This window comes from Homalodisca vitripennis, chromosome 2 (assembly GCF_021130785.1).
Source record: "Homalodisca vitripennis isolate AUS2020 chromosome 2, UT_GWSS_2.1, whole genome shotgun sequence".
NCBI classification, from domain to species: domain Eukaryota; kingdom Metazoa; phylum Arthropoda; class Insecta; order Hemiptera; family Cicadellidae; genus Homalodisca; species Homalodisca vitripennis.
The window spans coordinates 175,212,390-175,228,927 of NC_060208.1; the positions used below are offsets into that span (position 1 = coordinate 175,212,390).

Below are 16,538 nucleotides of genomic sequence, written 5' to 3' on the forward strand. Positions count from 1 at the left end.
ATTCATCATCAATCATCTAACACAAACTAAATTTTGCATCAGCTTTAAAGTATTTCATGTTAATCACTACACCACATTTGATGCTGAATAGAAGTTACACCAAGGTCGCCCTTTTAGTGTCAGGCATGAACAATAATGTTATATGCCGAGAAGTGTCACATTATGTTTGGGGTTAATATGTGAAAAGCTCCAGGTTTTTGGCCAAAAGTACAGGGTTTTTGAAGAAAATTTTGAAAGTGTTATTAATGAAGACATATGAAACCTTTTAATCTTCTTTTAGACATAATAAATTATGTATTGGAAAATGTATGGAATCTAATAACAAACTTTTACCACGAGACTTTTCTTTTTAAAACGCTTGTTTACCCATAAAAAGCAATTACAATTTAGTTTAAACTTTAACTATTTAAAGAGTGTCCTATGGTATTTTTTTAATGCTTTGATGTTGTAGAAGACTATAAGGCAATTCAAAAAATCATAAAAAAATGTAGTATTTGTTAATTTATAAAGTGAACATATTTTGTTTTTTCAATTCTCTATGTGGTGTAGGATCTTTAGTAAAATCACAGGGATTTAGTAAAAAGCTATAATTTTGTTATCAAAATAAATAAATAGAGATCGCCTTATTGTAATTTCTACAAAACTGTAGAAAAACCTGTAATTTATAAGGAATATCCATTGAACATACAATTTACTATATTAAAAAACAACGTTCAAGTTTCAATGAAACAACTATGAGAAATAGTATTTTACTTCAATGTTTAATGTTTTCTTGCAGTTCACCATTAGACTACAATTAAAATAGATATAGTGAACATAATATTTACAAATTATAGGTCTAAGCTAATTTTTTTAAATAAAGTGTTGGCAAAAGTTTGAACCAGACGTTTTTAACCCTAGAAGTGTGTCCATGTTACCAAAGATAAAACGTCAGTCCATTTTTGACGTGTTGCAAGGGTTTTTTAAAAAATTCGTAAAAAATACTTAATATCAAGAAAACATATATTGTTATATATCGTTTTTCTTCTCAGAAGTAGTACTATTTGAAATAGGAATAAGTCTTTTGATATTCTTTGGTTTAGTATATATTTTCATGAAAATAATGAGAAATTGCAAAAAGTTTGATATGAAAATTTCAAGTTTGGACCTCTGTAAGGTATTGAAATATTACAGTAAGGTCAAAATGTTAAATGTATAAAATGTAGAGAATTCTATGCCAAATTAGAAAATATATTAAAAATTTCTATTAAACAAAAATTGTAATTTTGCCATTTGTTTTTTACATAAGCGAAAATTTACAAAAATGTACAAGAGTTTGGGCTTTTCATTTTTGTTACCTCCAAATGTGACTATATATTTATATGAAACACAGTTTTCTATTGTAAATTATACATGCTATTTGAAAACACTAAAAGTAAACAACAAAAAAATAAACTATTATTTTATTATAAGCTTACAAAAAAAAAATCTTTTGAAAAATGAAAATATTTTGTAACAAAATTCAGAAATAAGCTAAAAATGTTCACTTATACTTTATGTTTATGTAATTTTTGAATATACCCTTAGTACGTATGTTTGTTTAGCTAAAATAAAATATAAGATATGTTCAAATACTTTGGGAAGGAACTGAGTTATGACATTTTTTGTTAACAGTCGCACGTTGAAGAATTTACTCATAAAAAATAATGGTTTGCAATGTAAAAAAATATGAAAACCTTTTTTAAATTTTTTTACTTGTTATATTATGTTAGCACATAATGTTTGAAAGAAATATACTCAATAATTTTTGAAATTGAGTAAAAAATAATTGTTGTGCGTCAAATATTGTAAAACCTTGCATTGTAAAATTTTTGACAATATATAAACAATAGATATTATAGTTCAAAATAACATTGTTTTATAATGTTTTTGTCATTTCATATGCATTTATGCAGTTGAGTATTTCAACCTGAAAAAATAGAGACCTAAATTATGAAAATCGGTAAAAAAATAAGCTCGTGGTGAAATAAAATGGTCAACAATGGCCGACAGGGATGGGTTGGGTTGGTCTTGATGCGATGCCGTGATTCATCTCTTTCGTTACGCACTGCCGGAAACCTACTGAACTAAATTTACCGTTGAAAGATTGTACTGGTAGATCGTTTCTTTCACTTTACAACTGTTTTTTTTTATTTTCTTTATTGACAATAAATAACTGTGTGAATGTTATCATACTAACCAGCATAAAATATGCTGGTTTAAAACTTTAGAATTGTCCCTTTTTAGAATATTCATAGTAAATCAACTATTCGTTCTAATGACTTTCTGTTTGTACTGGAAGAAAGAATATTTCATTCCGCGTCTATTGACATATAGCAGCACTGTTTGCAGGCAATACGTAACTTGCTGTGATTGGTTTAAAATGACGTATTTCTTTGACCCGGCCACCCGTGAAATTCAACTCAAATGACGACTTCTTCAGAAAACATTTCACCACGACCGTAATATTGAAGTTAGAAAATAAAAGTTTGTATGGAAATTGTAGAGTGGAATCTCACAATTTCAATGGTACCAAAAACATGGTGATTGTTTGAAGATAAATAATTATTTTTAATGAAAAACTGAACCGACATACAATATGCTGGTTCCGCACAACACACATAAATTACAACCGACATAAAATATGCTGGTTCCACACTTCTAGGGTTAATAGCATTTCACATTGTCTACAGATAGTGCAAGAGCAAACTACAATCCAAAATGGACCTTTTTAAAGCTGTTTCCATGGTTTCATCCAATATCATAGATGTTTAAAATATTTTAAAAATATTGCTCAAAAAGTCTCGTTACGTGACTCCAGCACTTCTCATGCAAGTATAGTGGGTCATGTAATACAATCTCCGGCACTCCAACGCACTTTCACCGGGTCATGTAATAGGACCCCCTGGCACTAAAAAGGTTAATGTGTTAGTGAGTAACACACATAAAATTAAATTGGATGGGATTGAATTGAATTGGAAAGTTGCTATTTTATATTTTTTCAGGCTGCACATTAAATGAAGGTTTGTGTTTATTTTTGTTATTGTAAGAAAATAAATATCCAAACCAGGGATAAAATAATATGTAACCCACTGAGAGCATATTATATATTTTGATTTATTCACAAAAATTATATGTTATGCGTACTACATACAATTATTTACATAATATTACAGCAATTCATACATAGTCAACATAATTTATGGAATGATTTAATAACAGAGATAGCACTGATAATAATCCTTTGTAAAATTGTGACGAAGAACAAAATACTTGGCTTATTGTTTAAGAAACATATTTTTCCAAACTAATACAATATATTGCATTAATTTTTTTATATTATAATTATCACTTCTTATTTATGATGATCTGAAAATATTTTGAAGTTTAAACTGTTTAAAATTACAAATATTGTTTAAATCATTTCAGTTTTACAAAGTTATTTTTTTACAGTATACTACATAACTCTACAGTATCTAACCTGTGTATCCATTACGTAATGGTTTATATAACAATTTCGAGATGTTCTATTTGTATAATATTCAATATTAGGTATCCAAAAACTAATTACAAAAGTCTTAATTGGTTATCACAATTGAACATGTAAACTAGTTTGAGTAAGTATTTTATAATTAAATCACTTAAATAATGTAACTTAATGAAGAGGGTAATAGTGGTATTTATTGAGAATATATTGATAGTAATTTTATACTTATAAGTACAATTAAGGAACACATTTATAAAACACAAGATTGTATGCTCATACAAGTAGTATTTCAGAAATGCTAAATTCAGAGAATATACACTTTGGTACACAGAATAAATACAATGCAATTTGTTGTGACAAAAAGTACCAAGCCCGACAGATTGAAATACTGATAATATGTTACTAGTTGTCAGTACAATTTGTTTTCTCAGTTAATGATCAGTCCAAATAACAAAAAATTATGTAATCAAAGTCACTGAATTGTCAAGATATCAATACATTTTTAAATCACATAACAACTATTTTATATGAATTTACACACTACTTGTACATAACTAAAGTTTCAATAATTTCACAGATGAAATAGATAATTTTAGTTCTTAAAACTTACCCGGCCTTTGTCATAACTATTATCTAAATTTTATAGTTTACATTTAGCAAGACACAGTTTCGCTAGCATTGTTTTTAGTTTACACCGTTAGCACAATTAAGTTCTTGAAATATTTGGTCTTACTGTGGAGAGTAAAACAGTATGCACGAGAAACCTTGAGTTATAAATTCGGACTACTACTAAAGGAGATCCAGTTCAAAATCAGTTCACTGCCCTCACTATGTTCTGACCATAAAATTTTATCTGGAATCTGGAAATAATTTTATATTTAAAGTATTTAAAATTACCAAAATTCTAATTTAACAGTCTGGGCTTACAATTCTTACAATCAGTTAACTTTATCTACTTTCAAAAATTTGTATCACATTAAAAAACTGTTGATTTATAATAAAATGGGAAATAAAAGTGTCGCTTTACAATTACGCAAATATTATGTATCATATAAATTTAAAATTCTCACTTGTACATTTATTTAAATAAATTTTAACCATTAAAGCACTGAAGAAAATTTGGACTGGATATAATTGGTGTAGGTTAAGAGTAATATTTTTCGCTTTAGACAGAGTCCAATTTGTTCCTTCTTTTAATACAATAAAATAATAAGCAAAATAATAAACCGGAAGAAAAGTTTGAATTATCCACGATTATAAATGAAAACCATTTGAAATATCCATAGATACTCATAGCTTTGATGAACCACTCAAAATGTGTTCTAGATACTGGGGTCGGTACACACTTGATGTTCTTGAGCTTTGGTATTATTATGTTGGCAACTACTGTTGTTCACTTTCTCATTGGGAATTTGGTAATAAGAACACTGCTTTAAAAATATAAACTCTGACAACTTTAAATTGGCAACACTTTTTTAACTGGTGGCCATTTTGTCAGTTGTCAAGTGATTTATGTTTAGTTTGGTTTGGCATTTCAACATGAATAGACTGACGCCTGAACAACGCTTTCACATTGTGCAAATTTATTTTGAAAATCATGGTTCTGTTCGAAATACGTATCACGCACTAAATTCATTTTACGGTCAACATAATCGTTCATCAAGTAATTAATTCAATTACAATGGAACGTTTTTGCACCACATATACTCTAAATGATAATACACAACCACAGAGATGTCGTACAGTGCATTCAGAAGAAGTCATTGCTGATGTAGAGCGTAGTGTAGAACCAAATCAGTCTATCCAACATTGTACACAGGAATTGGATATGTGTCCACCCAGTTTATGGAATATTTTGTGGAGAGATCTTGTTTTTCGTGCTTACATAATCCAACTTGTGCAAGAATTGAAGCCACACAATGAATACATAACATGATTGCTGTTGGTCCCGATTTTATAAGTAAATTTTGCTTAGCGATGAAGCAAAATTTACCATTCAAGCAAAATGTTCACTTTTGGTTGAATGGATACGTCAATAAACAAAACTGCTGATAATCCCCATGTGTATGTTTAGACACTGTTACATCCACCTGGTGGAGGACACATTCACCGCACCAGATTAGAATATATCCGAGCCTGCCGTGGCGGTCATATACCAGAAGTTTTATTTAATTTATCATGCCAGAAGATTATCTTTCGAAAAGTATAAATTTCAAATAAATTTTTTTTAAATCATTTTTTTGTTTTATTCCATTTTAAAGTTTTATACCTCTAAAAAATTCCCTCTATAACTGTAATCATGCAAGAAATACAATTTGACTATAAAACATAAATATAATGGTAGTACATACAATGTACAAGAAAATCATTTAATAATTCCTTAACTTAAGTTTTATATCTGACAGATAAGTACAATTAAATGCTTTGATTTTAGTAATTAGAACCACATATATCAAACCGAAGTGCAACAAAAAATAGTAAATACCATAATTAAGGCAAGTGCAAATTATTGAAAATAACTCATAGTTGAGAGTTACCCTGTTATTTGTACAAAAATACCTAATAAAACTGAATAAATGTACAATATAATAATAACAATATTACTACAATAACTAAAATCACATTTAAGATAATAATACCAATTAATTAAAGCATATCTCTTAGCAGTGGTTATTTACGTATTTAAACAAAATAGAAATAAACTAGTTTGACTCTGCTATATTGACAAGGCACTTATTAACTATGTTTCTATATTTTTCACACCCTTTTCTAACAAAGTCGCAGTCCTAGCCGCGATTTTGTGCTGTTTATGTTTCTCTTGCACTTGCACAAAATGTTCTACAAGTTGGCTGAAATCAATCGGACAGTTGTTCACTTCCTTCTTGGTGTCTTTTGGCTTGTTTTCTTGTCTGAAACACCAATCAGAATCGGTTTATTGATCTCAACTTTAAAAAATAAAAAATATATAAAATTGTGAGAAATTACATTTAAATTTTCATTTGAATTTAATTGGTTCATGTAGAGTTTTAGTTAGTTTTATAACAATATTAATAAAATAAGAAAAATGTAACACCTTAAAAAAATCTGTTATAGGGACTTAATTCCAATATTATCAGAACAAGATTACTGTAAACAAGATCAAACTAGGAATGGAAAATTAGGATCAACTTTTGAATATACAAAATAGTTCTATTAATATGGCCATGAGCTACTTGGACTTATAAAGTAGTCCAGTAGTCTTGCATATGGTAACCATACTCAACTGCTATTAGTTTATGTCACATCATATATACAGGGTGGCCATGACCTAGTGTTAAAGTTTGGAGGGTGATAATACGACATAAATGTGAATCAAATAGTGAAATTAAAAGTTTTTAATATCCACACACACCCAGAGAAAAATTATTTTCATTTTTTTAATAACAACAATGAGCATTTGGCCAAAATTGTAAAATTAATATGAAATTTCTACACATTTCTCGAACTTTATTACTACCATTGTATTCAACATTAAATTTTTAGTAAGTATGGATAACTTTTAATAGGTCTGAATCTCCAGAAATATTTTTGAAATCAAAAAACTGGGAAGTTCTCATTTTTTTTAAAAAGTTAAAAGAAAAAGCTATATTATTTCTTATACACATTTTGTATGATACAGTAATAGTAAAATAATTGTAACTCCCAGAACTATATTTTGAATATATTAAAAAAAAACCTATATTTGGCTTTACATCATCTCCTTTTCCTAGAAAGATAAAACTTGACACACACACGTGCGCGCACACACACACATTCACATGCACGCAACATGACTTAAAAAGGAAAACAAAAGCACTTTCATGAAAATCAAGAACTAATAAGAAATTTAAAATGGTTACAATCCCTACAAAAACCATACTTTTGTTTTTCATCTTAACGATGGCCTAAAACCTTGAAATTTGAAATACACGTAACCTAAGCTCTTAAACAAACAAACACAAAATTTTCATGAAGATCAACCACCCATAGGGGCTGAAATAGATTAGCCAACCATATTTTGTTTTTCAATTTCCTGCTGTCCAATAAAGGTGAAATTTGACAGCCATGTGAATTATACACTCAACAGAAAACCATTATAGGAATATATTAGATTGGAAATAGTTACAATGGTCAATAGTAGTCACTTTTTTACTGAAATAGACTTTTCAGGCCAGTGTAACAATAATATACAAACTATAACTTCAAAAACCTTTCAATTATGAAGATATTAAAATATCTTTATACATAAATATTATTAATAAAAATCTTTGTATATACAATTGATCTATACCCAACCACCATGACCTACCTAAAAAATACTTGAATCACAACTCACACCTTTTCCAAGCAAAATACTTGCAATCATCAGGACATTTTCATTTTTATGATGCCGATTTTACAAAGCTTTAAGGCATTTCACACATACTTCGCTTACCTTACCTAATAAGCCTTCTCCGCAGAAAACTAGATTCATTCTGTCTTGGTGTCTGGTGATTTTGTAGATGATTAGGTATAGAATCACTAAAAGCCAATTAAACTTTAAGTACTATTATCGAAATAAAATAATACTTTCATGTTATTAGCATAAAATATCAATAATACCATTTAAATTTCATTTAAAACATCCGAAGCCAACAATATATGACATCTCATGTTCTATGAAATTATGAGAAAGAAAACCAATACAACTAAAGAAGTCGTTTCAACCCTAGAGCTGCCAGCCAGTACTGTTGGTACTCATTCTGTACTTCTTCTAAAATACAATCTGTACCAATTGGTACTGACTCATATTTTACTACTTATTCGAACGTAACTCTGATTTCACTAAAATTTTGCATAATAACTCTCAGATACTTACTTTACAGCTTACTGGTATTCAATTTTTAATTTCCTATTTGATCAGCTGTGATGCCATGTAGTATGAGAATTTTTTTTGTACCACGCTTTGAGGTTTTAATGGAAAAATAAGTAAAACATTATGCATATTATGTTACTGTTACTGTGGCTGTAAATATATTTTATATTTTAGAATCTAAACTTAAGGTCATAGTTTTTATTTTTTGCATTATTTTTACACGTATGTGTAAAACTCATTTTTGTTGTAAGTAACAAGCAACACATGGTGTGACATATGTTTTTATTTGTGTAATTTATAACTAATCCAAAAATTTCATGACATTTACTAAATTTTGGCATTGTTTCAAACTTTATACCCTTAAAAGTCATTAAAAACATAGAACATCAAGTAAAAAATATTTAAATCGGACGCGTTCTAAAATGTTTACTGTAAGTGATACTGATCAATTGTACTCACTTGTGGTACATCTGCAGTCGGGGGATGCAGTCGAGTCTGTGTCGCAGGGTGTGGAAAGCTTCTGCCTGAGGTAACAACATGAGCAGACCGTACAGAGCCCTCACCAGATGTTCATTGTGGGGTGTGTCCAATAGCTCTAGTCTCAGGTCTGAACACAACAAGATTTGTTATACAAGGAAAGAAAAACTTCTGGTAGTATTGTATGAACTCGCCTTCAGCTCCCTGGGGGCTACGCCCTCAGACCCCTAATATGGGTGTTGACCAAATTCGGGGAAGAGGAATTAGGTTATATTGAATTCAGAGATGAGGTTTCCCAAGTTCCGTGTTTAAAGCTGTATCCGTTCTCGAGAATCGTATGGGTCGTAATGCTTCGCTAACGCTCAGCCAAATGATGTGTGATATATAAAAATGATCAATGGATTTCATTGAAAAAATCCAAACAACACCCTAAATGGTTTATTGTGCACAGTATACAGAAGAAATAGAAAGATTGAAAAATTTCCCTCAAATGTAACTTTTAACTTGAAACCATTTTTTGATCTTGGGCATTTAGTCCAACAGGCATTTAGACAACAGTCTACACTTAATTTGCTTGGTTAACTTCAGCTTTCTTCTGGTAAATCTTTCAATTCCAATTATAAAACTTGTATTGCTTTAATCCGTTCAGATTTAACTCAGTAACGATTTTTTCAGTAGAACAGAAAGAAGACAATAAAGTCAGTGACTTGATTAAGTTGGCACAGTATTTAAAAAGTCATATTTTATTGTTGTTATTTGTTGTTTTTCTAGCACAACAAATACAAATTACATTACTAGGAAATATCTGAATATATAGCAATAAAGAAGGATAACAACAACAGAGTATTTTCATGTACTGTATTCTGTGACTTACTGTGACTTACTCATGTATTCATGTTGTTTTCATTTAAATGGCCACTATCATAATTAGTAGTCATGTCTCACCCAGCATAAGTGACAATTATGAGGTGTTGTTTGTGTGTTCAAAATAATAAGACTAATATTTAAAGCTAATGTTAAAGCCCTTACTTTTTCTGATTACTAGGATATTAATGAATTATTAGTTGACATTAGATAATAGCCCTTGATCCTAGGCCACTGGTGGCCCTGGCCAAAACCTGTAACGTTACATGGTCTTAATATACTTTATTATCTGGCTATTAATCAAAACTTTTTTTAGTCTGAGGTAGAGAAGTCGGCGTACAGACAAATCCAGGAAATGTAAACATATCAACTTCATCTACAGGGAGTTTTTCTACATTACAAAGATCAGATACCCACTAAACCACCTCCTCTTTCTTCTTGCCCACCTTTTATTTTGCTGCAGTTACGAATTTAACAAACTTTATAATAACAAGATTTTGTTAGAAATATTTGTTACTCCCAAAACACTAGAAAAATAAACAAAAATCCAACAGTGAAAAGGTTCACTTTCCACTTACGTTAAATTTATAATTTGTTTATGACAGAATACAAGGTTTAGGTTAGAAGAATACAATCAATGGTTAAAGAGGAAATAACCTATGTTTTCCACAAAAGATGTAAATTATTGCTGCATATTAATTTTAACATTTAAATTATAAATTAAGCAAAACATATAAAAAGCTAAATACTCAATGAAATATTTTAATGATTGCTGTGTATTTTTTTTTACTTAAATTAAAATTTAAAACATATAAACAGCTAAATACTGAATGCATTATTGCTATTTCCTGTTTTTTGTATGATTTGAGTAAACGCACCTACTACTTTATAGTTTTTCAAGTCCTTGCTGTTAATAAACAAGTATATTGAAGAGAGAAAAAATTTAGTTTTATTTAATAGTTATATTTTTATCAAAACAGATATATTGGTATATTGAATTCACTACAGTTCAATAAAATACACAGTAATTAAATCAACTCACAAGTAAATATAGGTGACTCGATGAGCTGAATCAACCGATCTACTTCCTTCAGTAAATCCACTGTTATCTCAAGGTTTCCACTGGGCAATTGTTGAGAAAAGTTAGTGCAACAATTTATTGGTAACAATCTTTTTCTTAGACATATCTATGAACAATAACAATATCTTACTTTCTACAGTTTATAATGATTTTAATCAAAAGCATTAACAGTTTTATCGATTGACAACATATTTTTTTAATGTTGTTAATGAAGGACTAATAAGATGAAAATGAAAAAACATTATTAGTACATAGCACTTTTTTATAAAGTTCATAGCACATTACAAAACATTCTGACAAAATATTACAGTATTTTTAAATTTTGATAGATAACAGAATAATATTTTCATATGTATAATATTAGGTTGACTTATATAAGAGTAAGTTTTGGTATAAGTAGATTATTTTATCAATGGTCGTGGGATTTTATATTTTAAATTTTCAGTTGAAATATGTATTTTAAACTTTGAGAAACATTTGGGACTTATTTTGAAAAATACTTTGGTTTTTACTAAACTGGTTAAGCATGTAATTATGACGACTTTATACTTTATTCAAAATTATTAGTACAATGCCTAAATATTCTCTATAATGGCATAGTTTCCACTCATCTATTTGCCAAATTTATATCTATACCTTTTCTCTGCTACTTATCCTAAAAAGACCTAAACTTTTGATTTAGGATACCTAGAATTATCACAGTCAGCAATCGACTCCTATGATACAACTAGGATGAAAGGATACAATATTCTGATGAGTTCGCAGACATGGGAGTAGTTCTGGGTAAGGAGGCAGAGGGCTATAGTGGCCACGGGGTTGTGACACCAGCACTTGTACAGACTCAGGAACAGATATCTGCTCTCCTGCAAGTGTAAAAGACGGTTCAATTCATGCTAATAGCAAATTAGAAACAAACTACAGTAATCACATGCCGTTATTTTATAAACAGCAATTTGAAATGATCAATTTTGGGTCAGAAAGGAAATAAGTTTCGGAAATGGTAATTTTGTTAATTCATTGGATCTAAACGCTTCTAGCTCCTTGATAGTGTACAAGTTCTATACTTTATTAATAATCCTCTCACAGTTCATTGATGGTGCCTCACCAACATTCATGCTAAGAAAGGTATATTACAGGCTCATCAGCAACTCGACATTGTTGTAAATAGCCAGTGAAGCCTGTGTCCATACTTCACTGAATGCCATATATTCGGTACAAGTAGAAACTGTCTACTCTTTCAGGAACCAAGTTATATTAAATAACAACTGTGGCAACCAAATAGAACTGCTCAATCAACAGAAGCACTTCTGCCTTAGAGGCATTTTCTGCTTACTGCATTAGTTTATTTTTGCCCATATAACTTATTATAAAGTAAATGAATACTGTTTAAGAAACATTTCAAAAAATGGCTATTTCATAATTTTTTGCAGTATGTAGTTTTGATTTTGATTTAATAATTTTAGAACCTCCAATTGAAAAATAACGCTTAAATTTTTTACATATTTCGTCTAGCAAATAAATTTAAATTATATGGTTAGTAATTTTTAATATCATATTTGAACTTTAAGGAATGTTATGAATACAATTACGTACAAAATGTCTATTTCATTTCTAATATAGTATTTTCAACAAATTTTAAAAATAATTTTGCAAATCTTATAAAATAGGCTGAACTGTTTGCATGAGCAGTTGTACAATGAATACCGGAGGGTTAATTCAATACTGCACTAATCGTCGTACAAGAGACATAGTTTTGTAAATGAAAAATTGTCAATTTTGAGTTAGGACTCTATTCCCAATGATTTTTGCAGACTCTTTTCAATAAATAAACTGTCGTATCTGGATCTGTAACCGTTTTGGGAATTTTTAACTATTAAATTGGTCATAACTTACGTTGTTTTACTATTACAAGAGACATACTGATGTATCTGTACTTACGCCACTATGTCCCTATAACTAATGTCCATCAGACAGATGTATTTGTTCTTACACCATTATGTAAAAATAATACTTTCCTTCTCCTGAAACTGCTAGCTTAGAGGAACAAAACAAACAGCATAACCAGACTTTAACAGTACCTGACATGCTTCTTTACTTTAATGATTGTTCTTTGTGTAGGAAGTTTGTTAGTTTGGAATTTAGTTTTCTTTTCTCAAGTATGCCTATTTTATTAATAAACAGTTTGATTATAAGTGAGTAAGATTAAATTAACTTTTGTGTTGAACTCTGAACAATGAAAAGGTAATGTTACATAACATTACTACAACAGCCCATACAAAACTTACTGATCCATCTTAACATCTGTTTCAATAGACAAACATGACCAGTTGTTACTGTAAATAAATATAAACATCTGATTTCCTTCACCGTTTTGCAGATAACATTTAAACCAAGCAAAACAGTATTACTATAGCCTCATCATAGCGAAAACAAGTGGTACTCAACAGTGACATAGCAACGTCACCTTAAATGTCATCAGACTATTTTAGTGCAGGCTGCTCTAGTAGTGAATGAGAAGTATAGAACATGAAATTTTATTTGGTATGGCAAGACCTGCAACAGAATTTTGGTATGTTTGAGAATGTTTGATAATGTCTGTTACCAGCCTTATCCCACCCTTTACATACAAGGATATTTTTCATACTTGATTGAGTGGAGCAAGATCTGCAACAGCATTCTGGTATGTTTGAGAATGTTTGATAATGTCTGTTACCAGCCTTATCCCACCCTTTGCATACAAGGATATTTTTCATACTTTATTGAGTGGGGCAAGATCTGCAACAGCATTCTGGTATGTTTGAGAATGTTTGATAATGTCTGTTACCAGCCTTATCCCACCCTTTGCACACAAGGATATTTTTCATACTGGATTGAGTGAGCAAGATCTGCAACAGCATTCTGGTATGTTTGAGAATGTTTGATAATGTCTGTTACCAGCCTTATCCCACCCTTTGCATACAAGGATATTTTTCATACTTTATTGAGTGGGGCAAGATCTGCAACAGCATTCTGGTATGTTTGAGAATGTTTGATAATGTCTGTTACCAGCCTTATCCCACCCTTTGCATACAAGGATATTTTTCATACTTGATTGAGTGGGGCAAGATCTGCAACAGCATTCTGGTATGTTTGAGAATGTTTGATAATGTCTGTTACCAGCCTTATCCCACCCTTTGCATACAAGGATATTTTTCATACTTGATTGAGTGAGCAAGATCTGCAACAGCATTCTGGTATGTTTGAGAATGTTTGATAATGTCTGTTACCAGCCTTATCCCACCCTTTGCATACAAGGATATTTTTCATACTTGATTGAGTGGGGCAAGATCTGCAACAGCATTCTGGTATGTTTGAGAATGTTTGATAATGTCTGTTACCAGCCTTATCCCACCCTTTGCATACAAGGATATTTTTCATACTGGATTGAGTGAGCAAGATCTGCAACAGCATTCTGGTATGTTTGAGAATGTCTGTTTTCAGCCTTATTCCACCCTTTGCATACAAGGATATTTTTCATACTGGATTGAGTGAGCAAGATCTGCAACAGCATTCTGGTATGTTTGAGAATGTCTGTTTTCAGCCTTATTCCACCCTTTGCATACAAGGATATCTTTCATACTGGATTGAGTGAGCAAGATATGTAACAGCATTCTGGTATGTTTGAGAATGTTTGATAATGTCTGCTTTCAGCCTTATTCTGGTATGTTTGAGAATGTTTGTTTGTCTGCTTTCAGCCTTATTCTGGTATGTTTGAGAATGTTTGTTTGTCTGCTTTCAGCCTTATTCTGGTATGTTTGAGAATGTTTGTTTATGTCTGCTTTCAGCCTTATTCCACCCTTTACATAGAAGGACAATTTTCATACTTGATTTCAATAAACTGTTGAGGAAAATTAATATTTGCTTATGTCCTGTTGTCGACCATCTTACTTATCCTACATGACAAGTAGAAAAAACAAGAACAGTAATTGTTGCTCATATTAATATTAGTTTTGTTTTTATATATAAGCATTGACATTATATTTGACATACGGATTGATGTCAGCCATAGAATAGAAGACTATGGTTCATTCATGTTTCTATTACTTTCTTTCCTTACTCTAGGATATATATTTCACAGCATTAGTACCTCTCTTAATAACTCGCCAATTTGTAGTGGCCAACAAGAGTGTATCAATTGGTACACAAACTCTTGCAAAATATATATGAGATATACCAAAATAATATAGACCACATCTGCCAAGTAATTAAAATGTAATCAAACAAGAGGATAAACTTACAAATAAAATAATTACTGTATATTCAAACAAAGACACCAGCAACAAGAATTACCTCATTTTTAAGTTCCTTGAGCTGTGACCGCAGCTCAAAGAGCTCTGAAGATGTGAGCAGAATGGTGTTGAGTGTTTCAACCATGATGCTTGCAAACTTGAGGTTCTCCTCAACCAACAAGATCTGAGCAAGCGTCAAGTAAATGTCCTTCGAGTTCAGCAGTACACACAACTGTCTAAACAGAAATAAAATATTAGTGTATTTTATTTATTTTTTATTACAGTTCACTAAAAGAATAATAAAATCTGACTGTTTTTACTTTAATCCTTACCATCAACTACTTTTTAGTGTACTAAACAAAAACTGCCAAATAAGATTGTTTAGTAAAGTATTTTCACTAACAAGAAGCTTATTAAGTACTCGTTTACTTGTATTCTAGATGTAAAACTAAACATTCATTAGAAGGAATAGATAAAACTCAGCATGTAAACACAACATACCACTGAAAATGAGCATAAACAAAAATGAACTGTACTTCTTGTTCTACTGCACAGCCACAGATTACCCAACAAAGAAATCAAAGAGTCCTTAATTTGATTGAGCAACTCTCCTACATTCATTCTATAAATTTTGAAGCTTTTGTTACAATAAACAGTCAGTACAGTACGAGGGTCTGCACTAGATGGACGTTGGCGGTTTTTGCAAAAATGCCAATTTTTGTTTTATATAAAAGAACAATTCTTGCACCGCTAGAATATTGTTATGACTGCAAGTAACCTACCACAGAAAATAAACAGGTTGAATGGTTAAATTAAGCTGTTAAAATCTGAATGGTTCATAGTTTTTCTAATGCTAGTTATATTTTCATTAATTATTTACAAAAGACTATTTTGCCAAGTTGATCTCCAGAGATGAGTACAACATCGTAATAAAATCAATGTAAAACACCAAGAAAAAACATAACTGAAGAAATACGGTATTAAAACAACATGGACCATGAACCGAACTCCAGAAAGTTCTCGGATCAAGACTGACTATTGAATCACCTCTTTCACAAGCCTTTAATTTAAGAGGTTTTCAAGTAGAAACAATTTTTTAAGAGTTTCATGAATATTTTACTATTCACTATTGAATAGTTAAAGACAAAAAGTGTGCAAGCTTTTGCTGATGTAACTCTCTAGAATCAAAGTAACAGATGTACCTGATGATGAAAGAGCCCCGATCCTCCAGCAGATGTTTGTCACAACTGAACTGTTTTAGGAGACTTGTGATGAACTTGGTGAAGTAGGGATTCATCAGTGTGCTCTCAGACTGATTCTCTGCACCAGAGAAATACACAAATCTAAATTATTTGTATTGCCGTTTTGATTGCATTTTTTATAATGAAACAAAATCTGTCATTGTTTGGAAAACATTTTCTAATTATGTACAGCGCTTGAAGGAGAGGGGGTTATGGTACAGGTTAAAGT

At 30.5% G+C, this 16,538-nt stretch overlaps 1 protein-coding gene across 1 annotated transcript in view; it reads right to left on the bottom strand.

The window, feature by feature from the left end:
• Positions 1-3,115: 3,115 nt before the first annotated feature.
• Positions 3,116-16,538, bottom strand: part of LOC124355065 (protein VAC14 homolog) — a 30,385-nt gene continuing 16,962 nt past the window's right edge. Inside the window, exons 10-15 of the mRNA XM_046805983.1 lie at positions 16,271-16,388; positions 15,130-15,304; positions 11,545-11,663; positions 10,762-10,841; positions 8,838-8,985; positions 3,116-6,414 (exon numbers count right to left, since the gene is read on the bottom strand). Coding sequence (XP_046661939.1) covers positions 6,246-6,414; positions 8,838-8,985; positions 10,762-10,841; positions 11,545-11,663; positions 15,130-15,304; positions 16,271-16,388 — 809 coding nt within the window. The 3' untranslated portion in view covers positions 3,116-6,245. The remainder of the gene's footprint in view (positions 6,415-8,837; positions 8,986-10,761; positions 10,842-11,544; positions 11,664-15,129; positions 15,305-16,270; positions 16,389-16,538) is intronic.